This window comes from Oenanthe melanoleuca, chromosome 1 (genome assembly GCF_029582105.1).
Source record: "Oenanthe melanoleuca isolate GR-GAL-2019-014 chromosome 1, OMel1.0, whole genome shotgun sequence".
In the NCBI taxonomy this organism is placed as follows: Eukaryota; Metazoa; Chordata; class Aves; order Passeriformes; family Muscicapidae; genus Oenanthe; species Oenanthe melanoleuca.
This window is the reverse complement of record NC_079333.1, coordinates 15,571,102-15,588,417: the sequence shown is the minus strand read 5'-3', so window position 1 is coordinate 15,588,417 and position 17,316 is coordinate 15,571,102. Positions and strand designations below refer to the sequence as shown.

General features: G+C 46.2%; 1 protein-coding gene across 1 annotated transcript in view; it reads right to left on the bottom strand.

Annotated features, from left to right (window-relative positions):
- Positions 1-17,316, bottom strand: part of CLPB (ClpB family mitochondrial disaggregase) — a 70,750-nt gene that overhangs the window by 44,411 nt on the left and 9,023 nt on the right. The window contains exon 3 of the mRNA XM_056485968.1: positions 10,941-11,027. Coding sequence (XP_056341943.1) covers positions 10,941-11,027 — 87 coding nt within the window. The remainder of the gene's footprint in view (positions 1-10,940; positions 11,028-17,316) is intronic.

The following is a 17,316-nucleotide window of genomic DNA, read 5'->3' as shown; positions in this document are numbered from 1 at the left end:
TGCCCATGGCAGGGGATGGAATGACATGGGCTTTAAATCCCATTCAGCCCAAACAATCCTGTGATTCTATGGTTCTATGACTTGAACTTTATAGCCCTTTTAGAAACTGGAAGGGGCCCTAAGGTGTCCCTGAAGCCTTCCCTTCTCCAGGCTGAACAAGCCCAGCTCTCCCAGATCATCTCCAGAGCAGAGGTGCTCCAGACCCTGGAGCATTTCCCTGGCATATGCTGGACTCACTCCAGCAGCTTCCCATACTGATGATGTTGGACCCCTGAGCCAGATGCAGCTCTGCAGGTGGGGTCTCATCAGAGTGGAGCAGAGGGTCAGAAGCTTCTCCTTTGCCCTGCTGCCCATGGAGCTGGGGATCAGTCCAGAACATGCTGGATTTTGGGCTGCCAGCAAATGTTGCACGTAATAAACATCCTGAAGCAAGACAGAACATATGGGATGCACTGCCCAGGCATTTTTGGTGTGGAAGTCCTCACTCTCTACTTCTGAATCCAAACAATCATCAGGCCAGAATTAGATTTCTCACTTCTTCTGAAAGCAGCTTGAAGCCAGTTAATTCTTAATTTTTTTCCAGTGTGCAGGCTTCCCATGACAACTAGACAGTAACTCATTTGTTAGCATTCATCACCAGTGACATGGCTCACAGGCTGACAGCGATGTGTGCTGCAGCCTGACGTGTACCTGCAGGCTGTGGCTTGTCAGGTCACATCTGGAATTTAACTTAAGCTCCTCTTCCATTTACCCTATAATTGCATTAGCAGAATCAAAGGTGGTTATTTTATTATCTGAGCATGGTATAACAGAGGCCAGCTCCTTATCAGCACTGGTGTGCTCCTCACCATGTGCAGAGTCACCTCTAGTGAGCACAGCACCCAGGACTGGGGGCAGCAGATAGAATCATGGAATTGTTTAGGTTGGAAAAGCCCTCTAAGATCATCGAGTCCAACAGTTCCTCCAGCACTGTCAAGCTCACTGACACCCAGAAAATAGATCTTTCCAACAATGTTAGAGTGAATATAAAAGCAAATCTTTACTTGAAAGCTTTCAGGTATACAGTGTGGTGAAAATTGCAAATGGTATAGTAATTCTACAATTTTTATAATGTTAGTTAATTAGTATATTTATCACATACTGTCCAATTAAAAGGTTAGTTGGTTAGGTAATAATTCCTGGGGTCTTGCTCCACTGGAAGCAGCCCAGAGGTTTCTTTTGCCCCACTTTTGTTATGTCTGGTCCAGATTCTGGTTGGAAAAGAGAATGTCCTTGTAGCTAGGTCTCTTCTTGGAATACAACTAAACAGCACTTAGGAATGTGTTTATAATGTTAGCTTATTGTTCCTAAATGTAGGGAGGAAAGATGGGGAAAGTACTAGAAGCTACAGCTATGCTTTAGCAATCTACAAAGCTACAAATATATGAAAAATATAAAGAGCTAAAAATCTTAGGCATCATTCCCCCATAAACTACATCCCCATGTCAAACATCCAAATGTTTTTAAACCCTCCAGGAATGAGAACTCCACCACTCCCCTAGATTGTACCAGAGCTGGACAACTTTTTGGGGAAGAAATTTTCCCAATATCCAACCTAAACTTTCCTTGGTGCAACTTGTTTCCTCTTGTTCTGTCACTTGCTGCCTGGGAGAGGAGACTGACCCCCACCTGGCTCCACTCTCCTTTCAGGCAATCCCTGTGAGCATACAGAGCTCATTTACATATGTAAAAACATTTTTATCCATATTTTATTTGTATCCATATTTCAACAATGCCGTTTGTTCTATAATATTTAGGTTGAGAGGTTCTGGCTCTTTTTCCACAAACAGCTATTTCCAATTATGTCCCTTCCCCTTTTCTATCACTGAAAGCATGCTGCAATGCAAAGGTTCTTGAGTGGATTGAGTTGCACAGCCACGATCATATTAGATACCTGATGGCTTAGAACAGGCACTAAGGATGGGCATCACAAAAACCTGGAATGCTTTGGGTTAGATAGGGACCCTAAAGCTCATCTCATTTCAACTGCCTGCCAGGGCAGGGACACCTTCCACTAGACCTGGTTGCTCCAAGATCCATCCAATCAAGCCTGGAACATTTCCAGGAATGTGGCAGTCACAGCTTCTCTGGGCAACCTGTGCTGGGGCCTTACCATACTCACAAGGATGAATTCCTTCCCAATATGCCATGTAACTCTGCCCTCTGTCAGTGGGAAGCCACCCCTCGCGTCCTGTCACTCCAGGCCCTTGTCCAAAGAACCCTTCCATGTCTCTTGGTGTTTCTTTAGACACTGGCAGGGGCTCTAAGGTCTCCCTGGAGCCTTCTCTTCTCCAGGCAGAACAGCCCCACCTCTCTCAGTCTCTCTCCAGCCCCTGGAGCATCTCCATGTTCTCCTGTGTGCTTGCTCCAACAGGTTGACATCCTTCTTGATGGTGGATCACCTCACCTACTTTCAGACATCAGTAGTGGAAGCCATGAAGTCCAGAGGAGTCGTTCATCACAGATGTGCTCACTCTCTACCACATGAATCTCTTCAATGAGCCTGAGTTTTCTCTCAGTTCACGAAGTAGTTTTGATCTTGTTTGAAGGGTCAGTGTGTGAGATAACCCATGATCTTCAATACTATTCCAGTGAGACCTAACCTCACTGTCTCACCCTCAGGCCTCTATGGTGGTGCATCCGCTGCCCTGTCCCCACATGTGATGCCAGGGAAAAGACACTGATCCAAATATCTGCTCCATGTTCAGAAGAGACGTCTACACTGTCTTGCTACACTGCTCTTAAAGTCCTATCAGTGAGGACATCCCATGTAGGAGTGCCACAACAAGCCTATAGATCCTTCTGGACTACCTTAGGAGCACTGGTAAGGCACAGGGCACAAAATGTATCCTGCAATTCATTCAACACCTCTAGGAAGGGCTGCTCAGCATACCTAGTTCCACTCCCACCTCTGCTTCAGAACTCAGACCTTTACCACTGCCCTCTATGACTGCAGCAAAATGCAAAGCAAGGAAGCAGTCTGGCTGCAAGAAAAGCCCTGTGAAGCCTGGAACATCCAGAATAGATGTAGCCACAGGCCAACTGCCCAGGCTCAACCTCTAGTCATTAGGCAGGTCAGACCTACCCTCGGCATCTGTTTGGCACTGTGCCATCTGTCAGACTGTGGAACAGAGGGAGATGTGACATATCCAGTCTTTCTAGTTGGGAAAGCTCTAGCAAAGGATCTGTGCAAAGTACTTCTGTAAGACCCAGTGCTGGATTCCTCTGGAAACATCTTGCATCTCCAGTACTTGGTGCTACTGTGGTGAACCCAGTCATCAAGAGAACTGCATCAAGGACCTTAAAGAGGAGGTCCCCATGAAAGCAGAAGGTACAAGATGGAAGCAGGCAGAGCAGGTTCTGTCCTGCTGTTTTATGGGAACCTCCATAAAATTGACAACATCCATGCTGCTAGAGATGGATATCTACCTACTGAGCAGAAACCATCATAGAATCATGGAATCATGGCTTTTTAATCCCTCCAGGGATGGGGACTTCACCACTGCCCTGGGCAGCTGTGACAGGGCTGGACAACTCCTTCAGGCAAGAAATTATGTGCTCCAGCTAAGGCTTTGATGATCTTGCCCTAGCAGCTGATTTACTGTGATCCTTGCAATCAGGGCTTCAAGCATCCCCACCAGGCAGCTGAGCCTCACGGATCACTCAAGTCTTTGGAAGCACAAGTTCTGATATAATCAAACCACTCTTCTGGGACGCCATTCTCATGGCTATCACCATCAAAGAGATCCCTCTACTTAAATATTAGCTCACAGGCTTTGATATACCTTCAGGTCTGTGAATCTGCCTCATTTTAAGGAAAATTATCCCAAGTCTTAGTGTCTTGGACTTTAATCCACAAGACTGTGGCTCATGAGTGAGCTACAGGTACTGAGTGAGTCATATGGTAAAATGGAACTTATCATTTTCTTGATAACTCCATCCATCTGCCTTTCCTGCCCTCAGTGACTACATTGACATGAGCATTCTTGCCAGGCACTCCATCAGATACTACCTCCATATGCTGTCAGATACTCAGGAACCACTGCCTACACATCAGCATTCTTCTCTGGGAAGTGACCTGCTGTGAGAAGTTGAGCAGAGGACCACAACTGCTAGATGCAAGATGGTCCAAGAGTGATGCAGCAGATGATGGTGGGAGAACTGCTCTGCTCTCCCTGTGAATTACCCTCTGCACCACATTCCCTCTGGTAAGAAACATTTCCATAGCTCTTATGATGGCTGCGAGGCTCAAGTTTAATAATAAGCACTAAGATCATCACTTCCTGGCAAAATCTGCTGTGCCAAAATACTGGCACTAGTCTAATAACAACACATCACACATCCAGCCTTCCTTTCCAATCATCTTTCAATCTCATCTCCTGCTTTTGGGATGTGCCGACCCCTCCAGGCACATGTCCATCAGCTAGACTCCTGGATCACAACTATTGATTGTAACTATCCAATTTGCAGGTAATGGGACATTCAAGCAAATTACCCTGTAGGAAAGGTAACAGCGCATTGAAAATACAAAGGGACTGTACTCAGCCATGCAAAGCATATGAATATCCCTGGAAAAAAAGGAAGGGACTTGCAAAATTAGGTGATTAAAGGGGCTCCAAGGGAGCTGGAGAAGGACTTTGGACAAGGGCCTGGAGTGACAGGACAAGGGGGAATGACTTCAAAGTGACAGAGGGCAGGGTTAGGTGGGATATTGGGAAGAAATTGTTCCCTGTGAGGATAGTGAGGCCTTGGTACAGGCTGCCTACAGAAACTGTGACTGCCCATCCCTGGAAGTGTTCAAGGCCTGGTTGGATGGGGCTTGGAGCAACCAGGTCTAGTGGAAGGTGAACCTGCCAATAGCAGAGGGATTGGAGTGAGAGGAGCTCTAAGGCCCTTCCAAACCCAAACCATCCCATGATGAGTGAGTTTCAAATGAGGGATTCTCTCACCCATACACTTTTTGTGTTCCTCCTCTTGCTGTGAGGCACTGGGGCAGAACAATACCCTAAACCAGATCCTAGAAGGAGTGGGATGCCACTGTCCAGCTGGGCTGCTCCAGCTTCCCTCCATAACTCACCTGCGCTCAACAGCCTCAACAAGCTGAGTTTTAATTTGCTGATCAAGTTCTGATTGGATTAGAGGCAGAGCCTATTCATCAGCATGAATATAAATCTAAATTGACCCTGGTGATGACTCAGAGGGCAATGCTGAGCTAGAGTTGGCTGGGCAGTTCAATCGATTGGGGAAAGTGCTTTCTGCTTGTAATGGCTGGACTAACATATTGTTCAATAAATAAATACATATATACAATACAGGGGGTGGGGAAATCAATGGTGACATGGTGGGAGGTGACTGGGGCTGAGTCAAGAGAGACGTTGTGCCTGCACCAAGGCGCCGGCAGCTGGGGTTGGTGAACCAAGAAGCCTGGTGATCCCCATGACCGTGTGTTATCAGCACAATGCAGACGCCTGCGCGGGTTTTGATACGCGGCTGCCCTGAGCTCTGGCAGCAGCCACATGTCCTGCCCAGACACAAAGAAGATGCTTGTGTGGTTATATCTTAACTGTGTAAAACTCAGCACAGCAGGAGGGCTGGGAGGAGCTGCTGCTCAGATGAGGTTAAACGTGGATGTGTGCCTTCCCAGGAGCATGTTTACATCTACCTATGGCATAGAAAGCCATGCAGCTGCAGCAATCCCTGGTGCTGTGATGTGTTATTATTAACCCAGACAAAAATGATTGACTCCTCAAAAAGAGGATAAAAAGGGATTATAGAATCCAAAAAATGGAAGAAAATAAATCTTGAAGTGTGGTAATTGTTATATTGTTCAGAGAGTGTGACATGGGTGAATCATCTTTCAGAGGCACAATGAAGGCACGCAAGGGAGTTGAGGAGTGTTATAAGCCCTGCTCCCTGCCTGGAGCAGTAAGAAAATGTGAAGAGAAACCATTTCTGTGGCTTGGAGAGGTGCAGGAACCTGCTAAACTGACAGTATCACATTGTGCCTGAGTTGTAAGACATCAGATGGTGCTCATTCCTGAAAAGAGGGATGTTCATGCCCAGGGGTCTGAGATGGGGGCGCTGCGAAGGCAGAGGCTTGAGTAACAGCTGCAGGAACAGCCAAGTGGCCACTGTACATCAAAAACACCCAGAATGGGAGTAGTTGAAAGCCAATGTCTCAGTTTGTAGGATCAGGTCCTTCTAGCATTCTGTCATCACAGCTGAAACCCACACTCAACTCCTCAGCTCTCTGACAGATGATGTATTGGGCCATATCTTCTTCCAAAGGCACTAGATATTTCTCCAGCTCCACTGCAGACAGCTCTGAACGACTTGCCTAAAGTGAAAGGAGTGAAAAAACTCCCTTGGAACAGATGTATGTACCTAATATAGGTAACAAGACTGCATCACTTCATCATGCCACTGCCTGTAGACAGGGAACAGCTCCAGATCAGTCACCCTTCACCAATCTCAGAACAAACCCACTAGACTATCACTATGCATGAGGAATTGTCATTACCAATATAAAACAGCCACACAACATCTCCAATGCACATGTGGATGAGGCACAGTTCCCAGCAATGTACATGGAGGCAAGGAACAAATTACTTCCTGACTCCTCTCCCTAAAGATGGTTGGAGGAGGGCGAGGGATGGGACGAGGCCATGTTGGGCCAAGCCCTGCTGGTTCTGGTTCCATGGGACACCCTTTGACCCACAGCTCCTTTGATCTACATAGGAAGGCAGAGAAGGAAAAGGAGAGCCTTGACATTGGTCATTCCCAGAAGATAGAAGTTGAGAAGCAGAAGTGAAGAAACGCAAAGAGATCCAGACCTGAAAAGGAAGGCAAAAGAAGAAAGGGTGTGTAGGAAGCCAATGCTACAAAAAGAAAATGAAGATGAGTAGATGATGTGGGGAAGAGTCAAGAGGAATTTGGAGGCTAAAGACCCCAGTGAAACAGGAAGACAAGCGTGCTGTCAGAAACCTGTGCCCTGGGCTGATCCCACAGCATGGGCAGCGGAAGAGCGGGCGATTCTGACCCTCTGCTCCTCTCAGGTGAGACCTCACCTGCAGTGCAGCCTCCAGCTCTCAGCCACCCAAAATCAGGAGGATGTGGAGCTGCTGGAGTGAGTCCAGAGGGGGACAAAATGATGCTCTGAGGGCTGGAGCACTTCTATCCAATTAAAACATGAGTATTGCTGCTGCTGCTGCTACTGTAAAAGTCATTATTGGAGCTTTGCACAGACTTGAACTGCACTTGAACTGCGCTTCAAGGAATCCCTATGAATGCATCCAGGTGCTCCTCTCCACCACCTGAGCCATGCAGAAAACTTTGGAGGCCCTAACATCACAGAATCACAGAACCATTTAGGTTGGAAAACCCCTCTGTTCCCCCAGCACTACCAAGGCCACCATTAAACTTTGTCCCCAAATGCCACATACACTTTCTAATCCCTCCAGGGATGGTGACCCCATCACTCTCCTGGGCAGTCTCTTCCAGGGCTCGACAATATTTTCAGGTTTGGAATTTTCCCTAATAGCCACCTCAAGCTCTAATGGCACAATTTGAGGCTGTTTCCTTTTTTCCCTGTCCCTTGTTCCCTGAAAGAAGAGACTGATCCCCATCTAGCTCCACCCTCAGAGTCAGGGACTCTTACAGAGTAAGGAGGTCACTCCTGAGCCTCCTTTTCTCCAGGCTGAGGCCCCCAGCTCCCTCAGCCACTCTTCATCAGACTCATGCTCATGCTCCAGCCCGCTCATTCAGAATTGCTGCCCAGGGCTTGTGCCAATATGGTTGAATGGGAGCAGAAGCAGGTTCCAGTGTTTTTTAGAACTACTCAAGTTTATCCCAGACTTTCCAAGTTGCTCTGTGCCTTAGGTTCCCCTATCATACAAGTAGTTTTTCCACCTCAGAGGAGCCTGAGAAGATGACTTGATATTTCACTGTCACTTTATTTCTGTGGAAATGATAAAAACTGGAGTAGCTGATAACTGGATATAGAAAAGGTCAAAATGCTACAAAATACAGACATACAGCTAAAGTCCTATCTTTGGGGTTTCATTTATGATAGCTTTATTGCATATTTTAACAAATGCACAAAACCCACAAAGCCCTGGGTATGCATTTAATTAAAGCTTAAATACTAAAAATATGTCAATGCTATGGTAATTGCTGCAGCAATGGGAATTACAGCATAAAACCTTCCTCTGCTGCTGTAAACATGGTCACAGCTGATGTGTCTTCAGCCCATGACCCAGTTACAACATCTATCATCATGGAGCCAAAGAATTTGGACGTTGACACTGTCTCATGTTAAAAAGGAACCCTAAATGTCTTTCTCCATTAGATCTGCTACTGCATCTCCCCTCCTAGGCAGACACCAGTCTCCTCCTGGAGACCTGTCCATGAGAATATTGCAGAATGCTGCTTAATTCCTCCTCACATTTTGGATACAAGATATTTCCAAGAGGAAGAAGATGATCATTGCTTTGCTGTAAAGAGAAAAGATGGACCCCAAACTTGCCTTCCAGCACACTGGATTTCATCTTGTAGCTGATGGCAACTGACAGAAATCATTAAAGCAGCGCCTCTGGAATTAAATTAAACAGATGGACTAAGGCTGTCTAATTGGAAGAGTGAGGGCTGTGGAAACTGGGAAACATGACAAAGCTAAAGGACAGGTCACAGAAATCTCTAGTGCACTGCAGAGACTGAAAACGTCATTCTTCTCTGAAAAACACCTTTGGAAAGGCAGTATTCTGAGGATGAAAGCTTCCTTTTTCTTAGCTAAAAACTTATCTCAGTTCCCAGAATCCCAGCCCTTCAAAACCATGCCGAGGAACCTGTGCAGGTATCAGCAGCTATAAAACGGGAAGTGGTGAAAGAGCTGTCAAGTTAAACATTCCAATGACCTTGGTCTTTTTGTAGGCAAACAGTACCTGTAGGTCCTGTCAGCTGTACCTGTAGCTCAGCTGGCTGCACCTCGGTCAGATTGAATACAGGGAAGCAAGTCTACCTTGAGAGGATGGTGAGGACCAGGCACAGGCTGCCCAGAGAAGCTGTGGCAGCCCCATCCCTGAAAGCATTCAAGGCCAAGTTGGACAGTGCTTGGAGCAACCTAGTCTAATGGAAGGCATTCCTGCTCAGGGCAAAGGGATGGAAGTGGATGATCTTCAAGGCCCCTTCCAACCCGCGATTCTGATTCTCAGATCAGTTGCTGTGGCTGGAGAAAGCAGATTTAGAGCATAACCTTTTACAGAGGGACCACACTCTACAAACAAAACCATCCTGCATCCTTGTGCCTCTGAGTCCTCCCTTCCCCAGAATACCCTGGCCATAACATCTAGTTTCAATTACACAATTCATCCTGTGAACTAGGTCCATTAGCAAACCATTTGTAAGGAATTTCAAACTCTGTGGGTCATGTTCCAGCTCAATGCATTTTCCACTCTGCACTGTGGACATTACAATTCTATAAACAGGACCAAGGTCCAAAACATTGTCTGGCACAATGCTGGAGCTGTTACGTATGGAATAAGTCTGGCTTGCATTTATGTTTCCCTCCAGAAAGGACAGAACCAGAATCACAAAGGTGGGAAAAGACCTTTAAGTGCAATAGTAAATAACTACTCTTCCGCTATATAGAAACAAGTTCTACTGAGCTTCAGGTATTCAAGGTCTTCTTAATTTTCACTTTAAGTCAGTATTCATCTAAAATGTGGGAAAAATAAACAGAATTTGCCCAATACAGCCAAACCCTCTTTCTTTTGGCCAGGTACACAACAAAGAGAGATGTGGCGATGACTCTGCCCTCTCAGCAGGGTCCACAATTTTTTTACTGTCAAGATGTTTTCATTAGCATTTCCACTTGATTTTAGGCCTGATTTTAGGCAATTATTGTCCCATGAAGAGCCTTTCTCCCTGTCTCCCCTTAGCCTTTGCAACTCGGGAAGTCCTGTTCTGCTTCACCAGTCACTCGGAATGGTCAACAGTCGTCACACTCTGCTTGCTGACCATTGTCCACTGGGAAAGGTGGGAGGCTCCCAAGCCCATCCCTTCGTGGACAGGCAAATAACAGGGCCCGTTGCTGCTTGGACATCAAAGTTAAACAAACATTAGCAAGCCCCCACCTCTGGGCCTGTTTTAAGGAGCTCCCTGAGGAGGTCACGACTTTCAGCTTGTCATAGCACACATCAAAGTTTGCACCACACACGAACTCAGCACATGGATTGGAATAGTGTCACCCGAGAGCGGATATTCAGCCTTTGTGCACTGCTTTAATCCTGTGTTTTCCCAAGTAATTAAGCTTTTTTGCTTATGAACTTGTGACTAAGTAAAGCATCCCTGAGAGGTTGTAACATCAAAGCTCATTCTCCCGTCTGTCCCACATTTTTCAAAATTGGATTTCTTTCTCTTTTTTTTTCCCTAAATAAAAAAAAAAACCTAATTGAATTTAGTTGTAGACTGAATATATTTAGGAGTGTCTTTAAAAGGTTACAAGAAGCCAGAGTGATCATCATGGGAACTGTGGAGCAAGGGCACAGTATTCAGCCCCAGCTACAGTCTCAGTGAGAAGGGATGGGACAGCTCTTACAGGAACAATTTTGCCTGGTGGGGTACCCACCACAATAACATCACAAACCATACAGGTATGGGCTCATCCATGGCCAAAACCTGAGAGCTGCTGTGGAATGGCACTGTCAGCTCAGCTGTCACATCTGTGGGACTGGGGAGCAGCCTGCCCTGATCTGTCACACCACATACTGGGCATAAGGAGAGTGACAAGCTCCTTTGGGTTGAGCTCCACAATAAATCCCAAACTTTATGGAAAATCTCTACAGAGCTCAGTAGGACTTTAGGAAAAAGTTGAAGTGAGTCACCACGATGCGAGATGCACATACCTGGAGTTCCTGCTGATGGCTGCCACCATGAGAGCTGTCCAGCCAAGCTTGTGCCTTGTATTCACATCTGCACCTTCTTCCAACAACCTGGAAAGAGGAGAGATATGGTCAGGAAGCAGATATGAAGAGAGCACCCCAAGCATCCTGGAGCTAATGAGGTAAAGCAGAATGTTTTACTGTGCAGGCACCTGCTCTAGCACAGCCCAGAAGACCCAGCATGAAGTTGATTCAATACAGTTCTCAAAGGTGACCAAACTTAAACAAACATCCAGGTGATGGCAATCCCTCTCCGTTTAAAGGGTGCAATGCCAACATCTTGTTTTCTGTATTGTTTATTTACTTATTTATTCTGTCCAGTCTAATTCCTGAAGAACCAATCAGCAGCAAAACTGATAAACCCAAATTCCAATAACATTTGAATCCTTTGGCTGCAAAGCACCCATTAGGCTTTAGAAGCAGCTCAGTGTACTTCCAAAGCCCATGCCACCTGCAGATACTTTGCAGTTTTCTTGTATAGCATACGAAAAAATAAGAAACCCTCCAAAAGTACTAGGAATCAAACTATCCTCGTGTCTCCAAAATTTTCTCAGCTTTTGCAAGATAATGGCAAGGGACAGGTTCTTGCAACAGATACTTTAGCTCAACCTAAAACATGTGCCAAACCCAAACAGTATGAAATCATAGTTCTCTCACACACCACAAGGAAGAAGGGAAGCTCAGAATTGAAACACAATTTTACAGACCTCAAGTTAAATGAGACAAACTCTAAACCCAGCACATTCAGGTCATAGAATCATAGAATGATTCACCAAAGGGTCTGTGCTAAAAGGGACCTTGAAGATCATTTTGTTCTGTCCCCTCTGCCATAGGCATGGACACCTTCCACTAGACTAGGTTGCTCCAAGCCCCTTCCAAGCTGGCCTTGGACACTTCCAGGGATGGGGCTGCCACAGCTCCTCTGGGTAACCTGTGCAAGGGCCTCACCACCCTCTCAAGGAAGAACTTCTTCGCCATATCTCATCTAGATCTCCCCTCTGCCAGTTTGAAGCCACTTCCCCTTGTCCTGCCACTGTCTGCCTGTGTAAAAGGTCCTTCTACACTACCAAATCCATGATTACAAAACCACTTTTTGCAGGAGCAAGGTGCTGCCAGTCTCAAGACAGGGCAGCCATGGGTGAGGCTTCAGAAAGCAGAGTGGACCATGCAGCAGTCAGCAGTTCTCTGCCCCTTGGTTTATCCTTCTCCCTTGTCACAAATTAAGGCTTTTCCATCTTTTTTTCTGCGTGAGGCTGTCCCTGCACAGTGCATTCTCCACACATGCATAATAGGGAAGAGCTGTCATTAAACTCCCTGCTGGGAGAGACATAAGTGAACATACCAGCCATGTTCCACTTGTGCAAGCACCACATTTGAAGTCTTGAAATTCCACCCAGAATCCCAGGTAAGGATATCAAAGTCAGGTGTGAGTGCTTGCATGCACTGAACAAGCCAGATCACCTCTTTAAGGACTTGGAGAGGTACACATCTGAACTCAGACAGCCTTTCCAAATTCCTTGCTCTTGGTCCGCTCTGGGGGCAACACTGTCAGCTGGTTAAGAGTGCTGGGATGGAATGCATGAAAAGGAGGTAAACAAACCATATTCCTCTTCCTACAGTTGGGAAAAAAAAAAAAAAAAAAAAAAAAAAAAAGGAAAGCAGGAATGTTGGTCCAGGGAACACTCACAGCTACATCCAGAGTGTCTTGCCAACCTTCCTCCATGTCACTGGAAACCTTCACAGTGGTTTCACTAGAAATTTATCCCAAGGAACAGACAATCATATACTGAGACACCCGGGGTGTTCAACCTGAGTAAGAGAAGGCTCCAGGAAGAACTCAAGAGCCCCTGCCAGTGCCTAAAGGGGCTCCAAAAGAGCTGGAATGGACTTTGGACAAGGGCCTGGAGTGACAGAAAAAGGCAGAGTGGCTTCCCACTGACAGAGGGCAGGGTTAGATGGGATACTGGGAAGAAATTATTGGATGTGAGGGTGGTGAGGCCCTGGCACAGGTTGCCCAGAGAAGCTGTGGCTCTTAACCCTGCGAGTGTCCAATACCAGGCTGGCCAGAGTTTCTGGCACCCTGGTCTAGTGGAAAGTATCCCTGCCCATGGCAGCAGGGTTGGAACTAGATAGTCTTGAAGCTCCCTCCCAAACAAACCCTTCAATGTTAGGATATATGGTATGATAATCCTAAAGTTATTTCTGACTAGCAATACACTGCCTGAACTTTGGCTGATATCTTGAACATAGCTGAATGCAGTTCACCCCACTGACTGGAGAAACCACCCAGATAAACATAATCTGAATAAAAAGCCTGTACTCTAGTGCTGTGGTTCTGGATGCTCTGAATTGCTCATCATGCACTTGGACAGAGACCTAATAGTTGAAAGACTGGCAGCCTTCATTTGTTGCTCCCAACTGTGATTCAGGAGGCTGTGACCACTGTAAATTATCATAGCACCAACAGAAGGTTTATGCTCTCTTTACCAGGGTTACAATTTAAAGTTTAATGGTAATGAACTATGTGGCAAGTCAACAACAGGACCTTGGTTCAAAGAAGTTTGATACTTGAGGAACAAATTTTCACACAGAATCCATACCAGATCCCATTTTTATTTCTTTTTTTCTATGCAGTTTAATAAGAAGAAGTACCCAGCAGTGTGATGGAGAGCAGGGATGATTCACCTACAATCTTATGGGGATTTGGATCTGCACAGCCCTGCACAAGGCTAACACTGGTCAAGCTGCAGCTCCTGCACTATCCAGTGCCCCAGTGAACTCATCTGGGGAGTTACACAAGAGCAGCCATGGCCCCCTGCAGGGTATGACTTAGAATTATGGAATCACTGGGATTGGAAAAGCCCCTCTGAGACCAACCCCAACACTGGCAAGCTCAACACTAACCCATGTACCCAAGTGCTACATCCACACATCCATTAAATCCCTCCAGGGATGGGGATTCCACCACTGCCCAGGGCAGCCTGTGCCAGGGCTGGACAACCCTTTCTATGAAGAATTTGTGAAAATATCCTTATGGTTTCTCCTTCTGCCAGCACCACATCCCTGCAAGTGAATGCTAAGAGCGTGCTGCCAGTTCTGCTGCCTGAAGAGCACTCTCAGACAACACAATGCTGAAAGGAGAAATATCCCTGTGCAGCCACAAAGCTTTCTGTCCCGGTGAGGCTAGATGTGCCCGGACACACAAGGGATAGCAGATTGCTATCTGCAGAGATCAGCTCTCTTTGCAGCTCCTCTTACAGAGGTGTTTGCACTCACAACAAAGATAAGGTAGCCTGACTCACACCCATGGCCGCTGCTGGTCACACCATCACCTGCTCCAGCTGGAAGGACACTGCCTGCAGGAGAAATCCACACCACAGCTCCATCTGTGACACCATGTGTGCCGTGTCCTCTGCGCAGGCACAGGGAGCTGCTCCCTCAGCTGCAAAATTGCTTACTGCCACTGCAGGAACAAACTCCACACCCAGCTCCCCCAGACCCTACAGAGCCATTCCCACCAGCACCAGAGCTCAGGATGCTGGTCAGGATGCTACAACAGCAGAGATCTTAGTCTCCCCCTGACTCAACTGCTTCCAAAAATCCTTTCCCATTGTGATGCCCAAGCCCCTTCCACTTGTCTCTCAGAGTGGTGGGGACTAACATGCCCAAGTTATTTCTGCATTTCATTGACTTGGCCTTTTCAAAGTCCTTTGAAAGCAGTAACAGTGATATCACTCCCTTCCTACAGTGCAGTGACAGCCTAATAGCCACAGAAAATCCAGGAAATAAAGGCGTCTTGATGACAAGGGAGAGGGAGCCTGAAAGAGGAACCCAGAAAGGGCAAGGTAATCCTAACACCAAAACTGCAGGTAAGAAGGCATCAGCTGTGCCAGGATGGAGGCACACAAACCCCTGCAGGCTGAGAACTTTTGCCAGGCAATAAAAACCTTAAAGCCCAATACCAACCACCGATTAACATCCTCAGTAGAGTTTAATTAATGTAGATTTGCAAAGTATCAGGCCCATCTTCACTTGACCATGGTATTTATAGGATTTTACATTAAATGGGCAGAGAGACCATCCTGGTCACCTTTTGCCAGCCACTGGGTTGCTGTGCTGCAAGGGGTCAGTCTTAATTTCATCTGTAATGTGTTTTAACATTTCATGGGTTTGGACTGGAAGTGACTTTGAAGATGATCCAGTTTCAACACCGCTGTCATGGCCAGGGACACCTTCCCCTTTGCCATGGATAAGGACATCTCCCACAAGACCAGGTTGCTCCAAGCCCCATCCAGCCTGTCCTTGAACACTTTAAGGGATCGGGTAGTCACATGGATAGATATTCCTTCTCAATATACAACCTAATCCTGCGTTATGCCAGTGTGAAGTCAACCCCCTTTTCCTGTTACATTTGTTTTCTCATTACTGGGTCCTACAGTGTAACTCTTCATCATCTCCCTTTGAGACAAAGGACAGGACATCAGCCCTTATTTAAAATAAAAAAGATGATGCTTTAAAGTAAAAGATGAGAGATTTACATTGGATATTGGGAAGAAGTTCTTCCCTGTGAAGTTGGTGAGGCCTTGGTACAGATTGCCCAGAGAAGCTGTGGCTGCCCCAGCCCTGGAATGTCCAAGGCCAAGTTGGAGAGATCTTAGAACAAATTTGTCTAGTGGGAAATCCATGGCAGAGGGGTTGGGGACTATGTGATCTTTAAGGTCTCTTCCAACCAAAGCCATTCTGTCATCCTGTGATTTTAGAAGTCTCAAGGCACTTTGGAGCCACTGAAAAATACCTATGAACTCGCTGAAATTCTTTTTTCTCTACAGACACACTGGAAGGACATATGAATAATGATTTATCTTCATTCTTAAAAAAAAAAAAAAAAGTGAAAAACATCCTATTCCAGTAGTCAAACCTGTTTAATCATCTTGCATCCAACAGGAAGGATGCTGGAGCCTCTCCTGTGGTTACAGGCTTGGAGCAAAGGTATTAGGATCAGTCAAGTAGTTTTCCGTTCAGGAATCTAGATCATCATAAGCATCTGGAATGCCACATCACTGAGCCCAGTGAGAGAATTACTTGTATCACATCATCTACCATAATATGCATTGACATTTCATTTAGGAGCTGGATTGCTTTTTTTTTTTTTTTTTTTTTGGTTAAATCATTGCAAGATGTTCAGCAACTTAACAGATTTTCAGACAACTGAACTTTATGTTCAGGGTCTTCAGGCCCATCATTTATATTTTCTCCGCCTGATTTAATGATATGACAATCGATAAAGCCACGACCACTGCTCAGATCCCAGACAGCCAAATGTATTTACCAGCAGGAGTATTTTATTTTAATTAAATAAAATCCTCTGATCAATGTTTAGGATGTTTATCCACATTTTAACCAAGTAAGATCCAGGACACTCACCTCCTAAGGAGTTTCTCACATGGATACAGCTCTATTAGCGCCATTTCCAGTGTTTCTCAAATGACAAACTGTTCCTTGACTGCAGTGGTGCCACCAAGATGTCCCTGCCCATGGCAGGAGTTGGACTGGATGACCTTTAAAGGTCTCTTCCAACACAAAATTCTTCTGGGATTCTGCGATTCAAGACCCGGTCAGGAGAAGAAGCCTGAGTCAGAGCTAGTGCTATTTCTGATTGGGGAAGTACTCATATTTAAGGGATTTCAATTAAACTTTTTTTTTTTAATGGATTTAGGGCAGATAGCTGACAGATAGCAGGGTTAGATTGAATTATTAGGGAGATGTTTTCCCTGTGAGGGTGGTGAAGCCCTGGTATAGGTTGCCCAGGGAAGCCATGTCTGCCTCATCCCTGTAAATGTTCAAGGACAAATTGGATAGGGTTTGAAGCAACCTGGTTTGCTGTGGAAGGTGTTGCTGTCCATTGCAGAGGGCTGGCACTGGGTGAACTTTAAGGGCCTTTCCAACCCAAACCACTCTGATTCTGTGATTCTGTGAACAGCACTGTCTGCTCTGGAATTTGCGGGAGGAATCTGGGCAGAGCAGCACCCACTGCTTTGTGCATATGCCCTATTTTACCTCGAGACAGCAGCTCCCAAGGCTTCAGCACTTTGATCCCCGCAGAGGAGATAAAGAGCCCACGTCGGCAGCGATGAGCCTTCTCCCCCCACTGCCCCCGGACAGATGTGCCTTCTATTCACCCCGCCACTGGGGTTCTGGGTGACTGACTCAGTGACACTGCTGAGCCCAGAGGGCATGTTTGAGTTTGTGCTCAGTGCCGGGAGCATGCCCAGCACTCCCTCCTGACAGGTGGAGGAAGAGGAAGCTGGAAACTTGAACTTTTGCAACAACAATAGCTTCT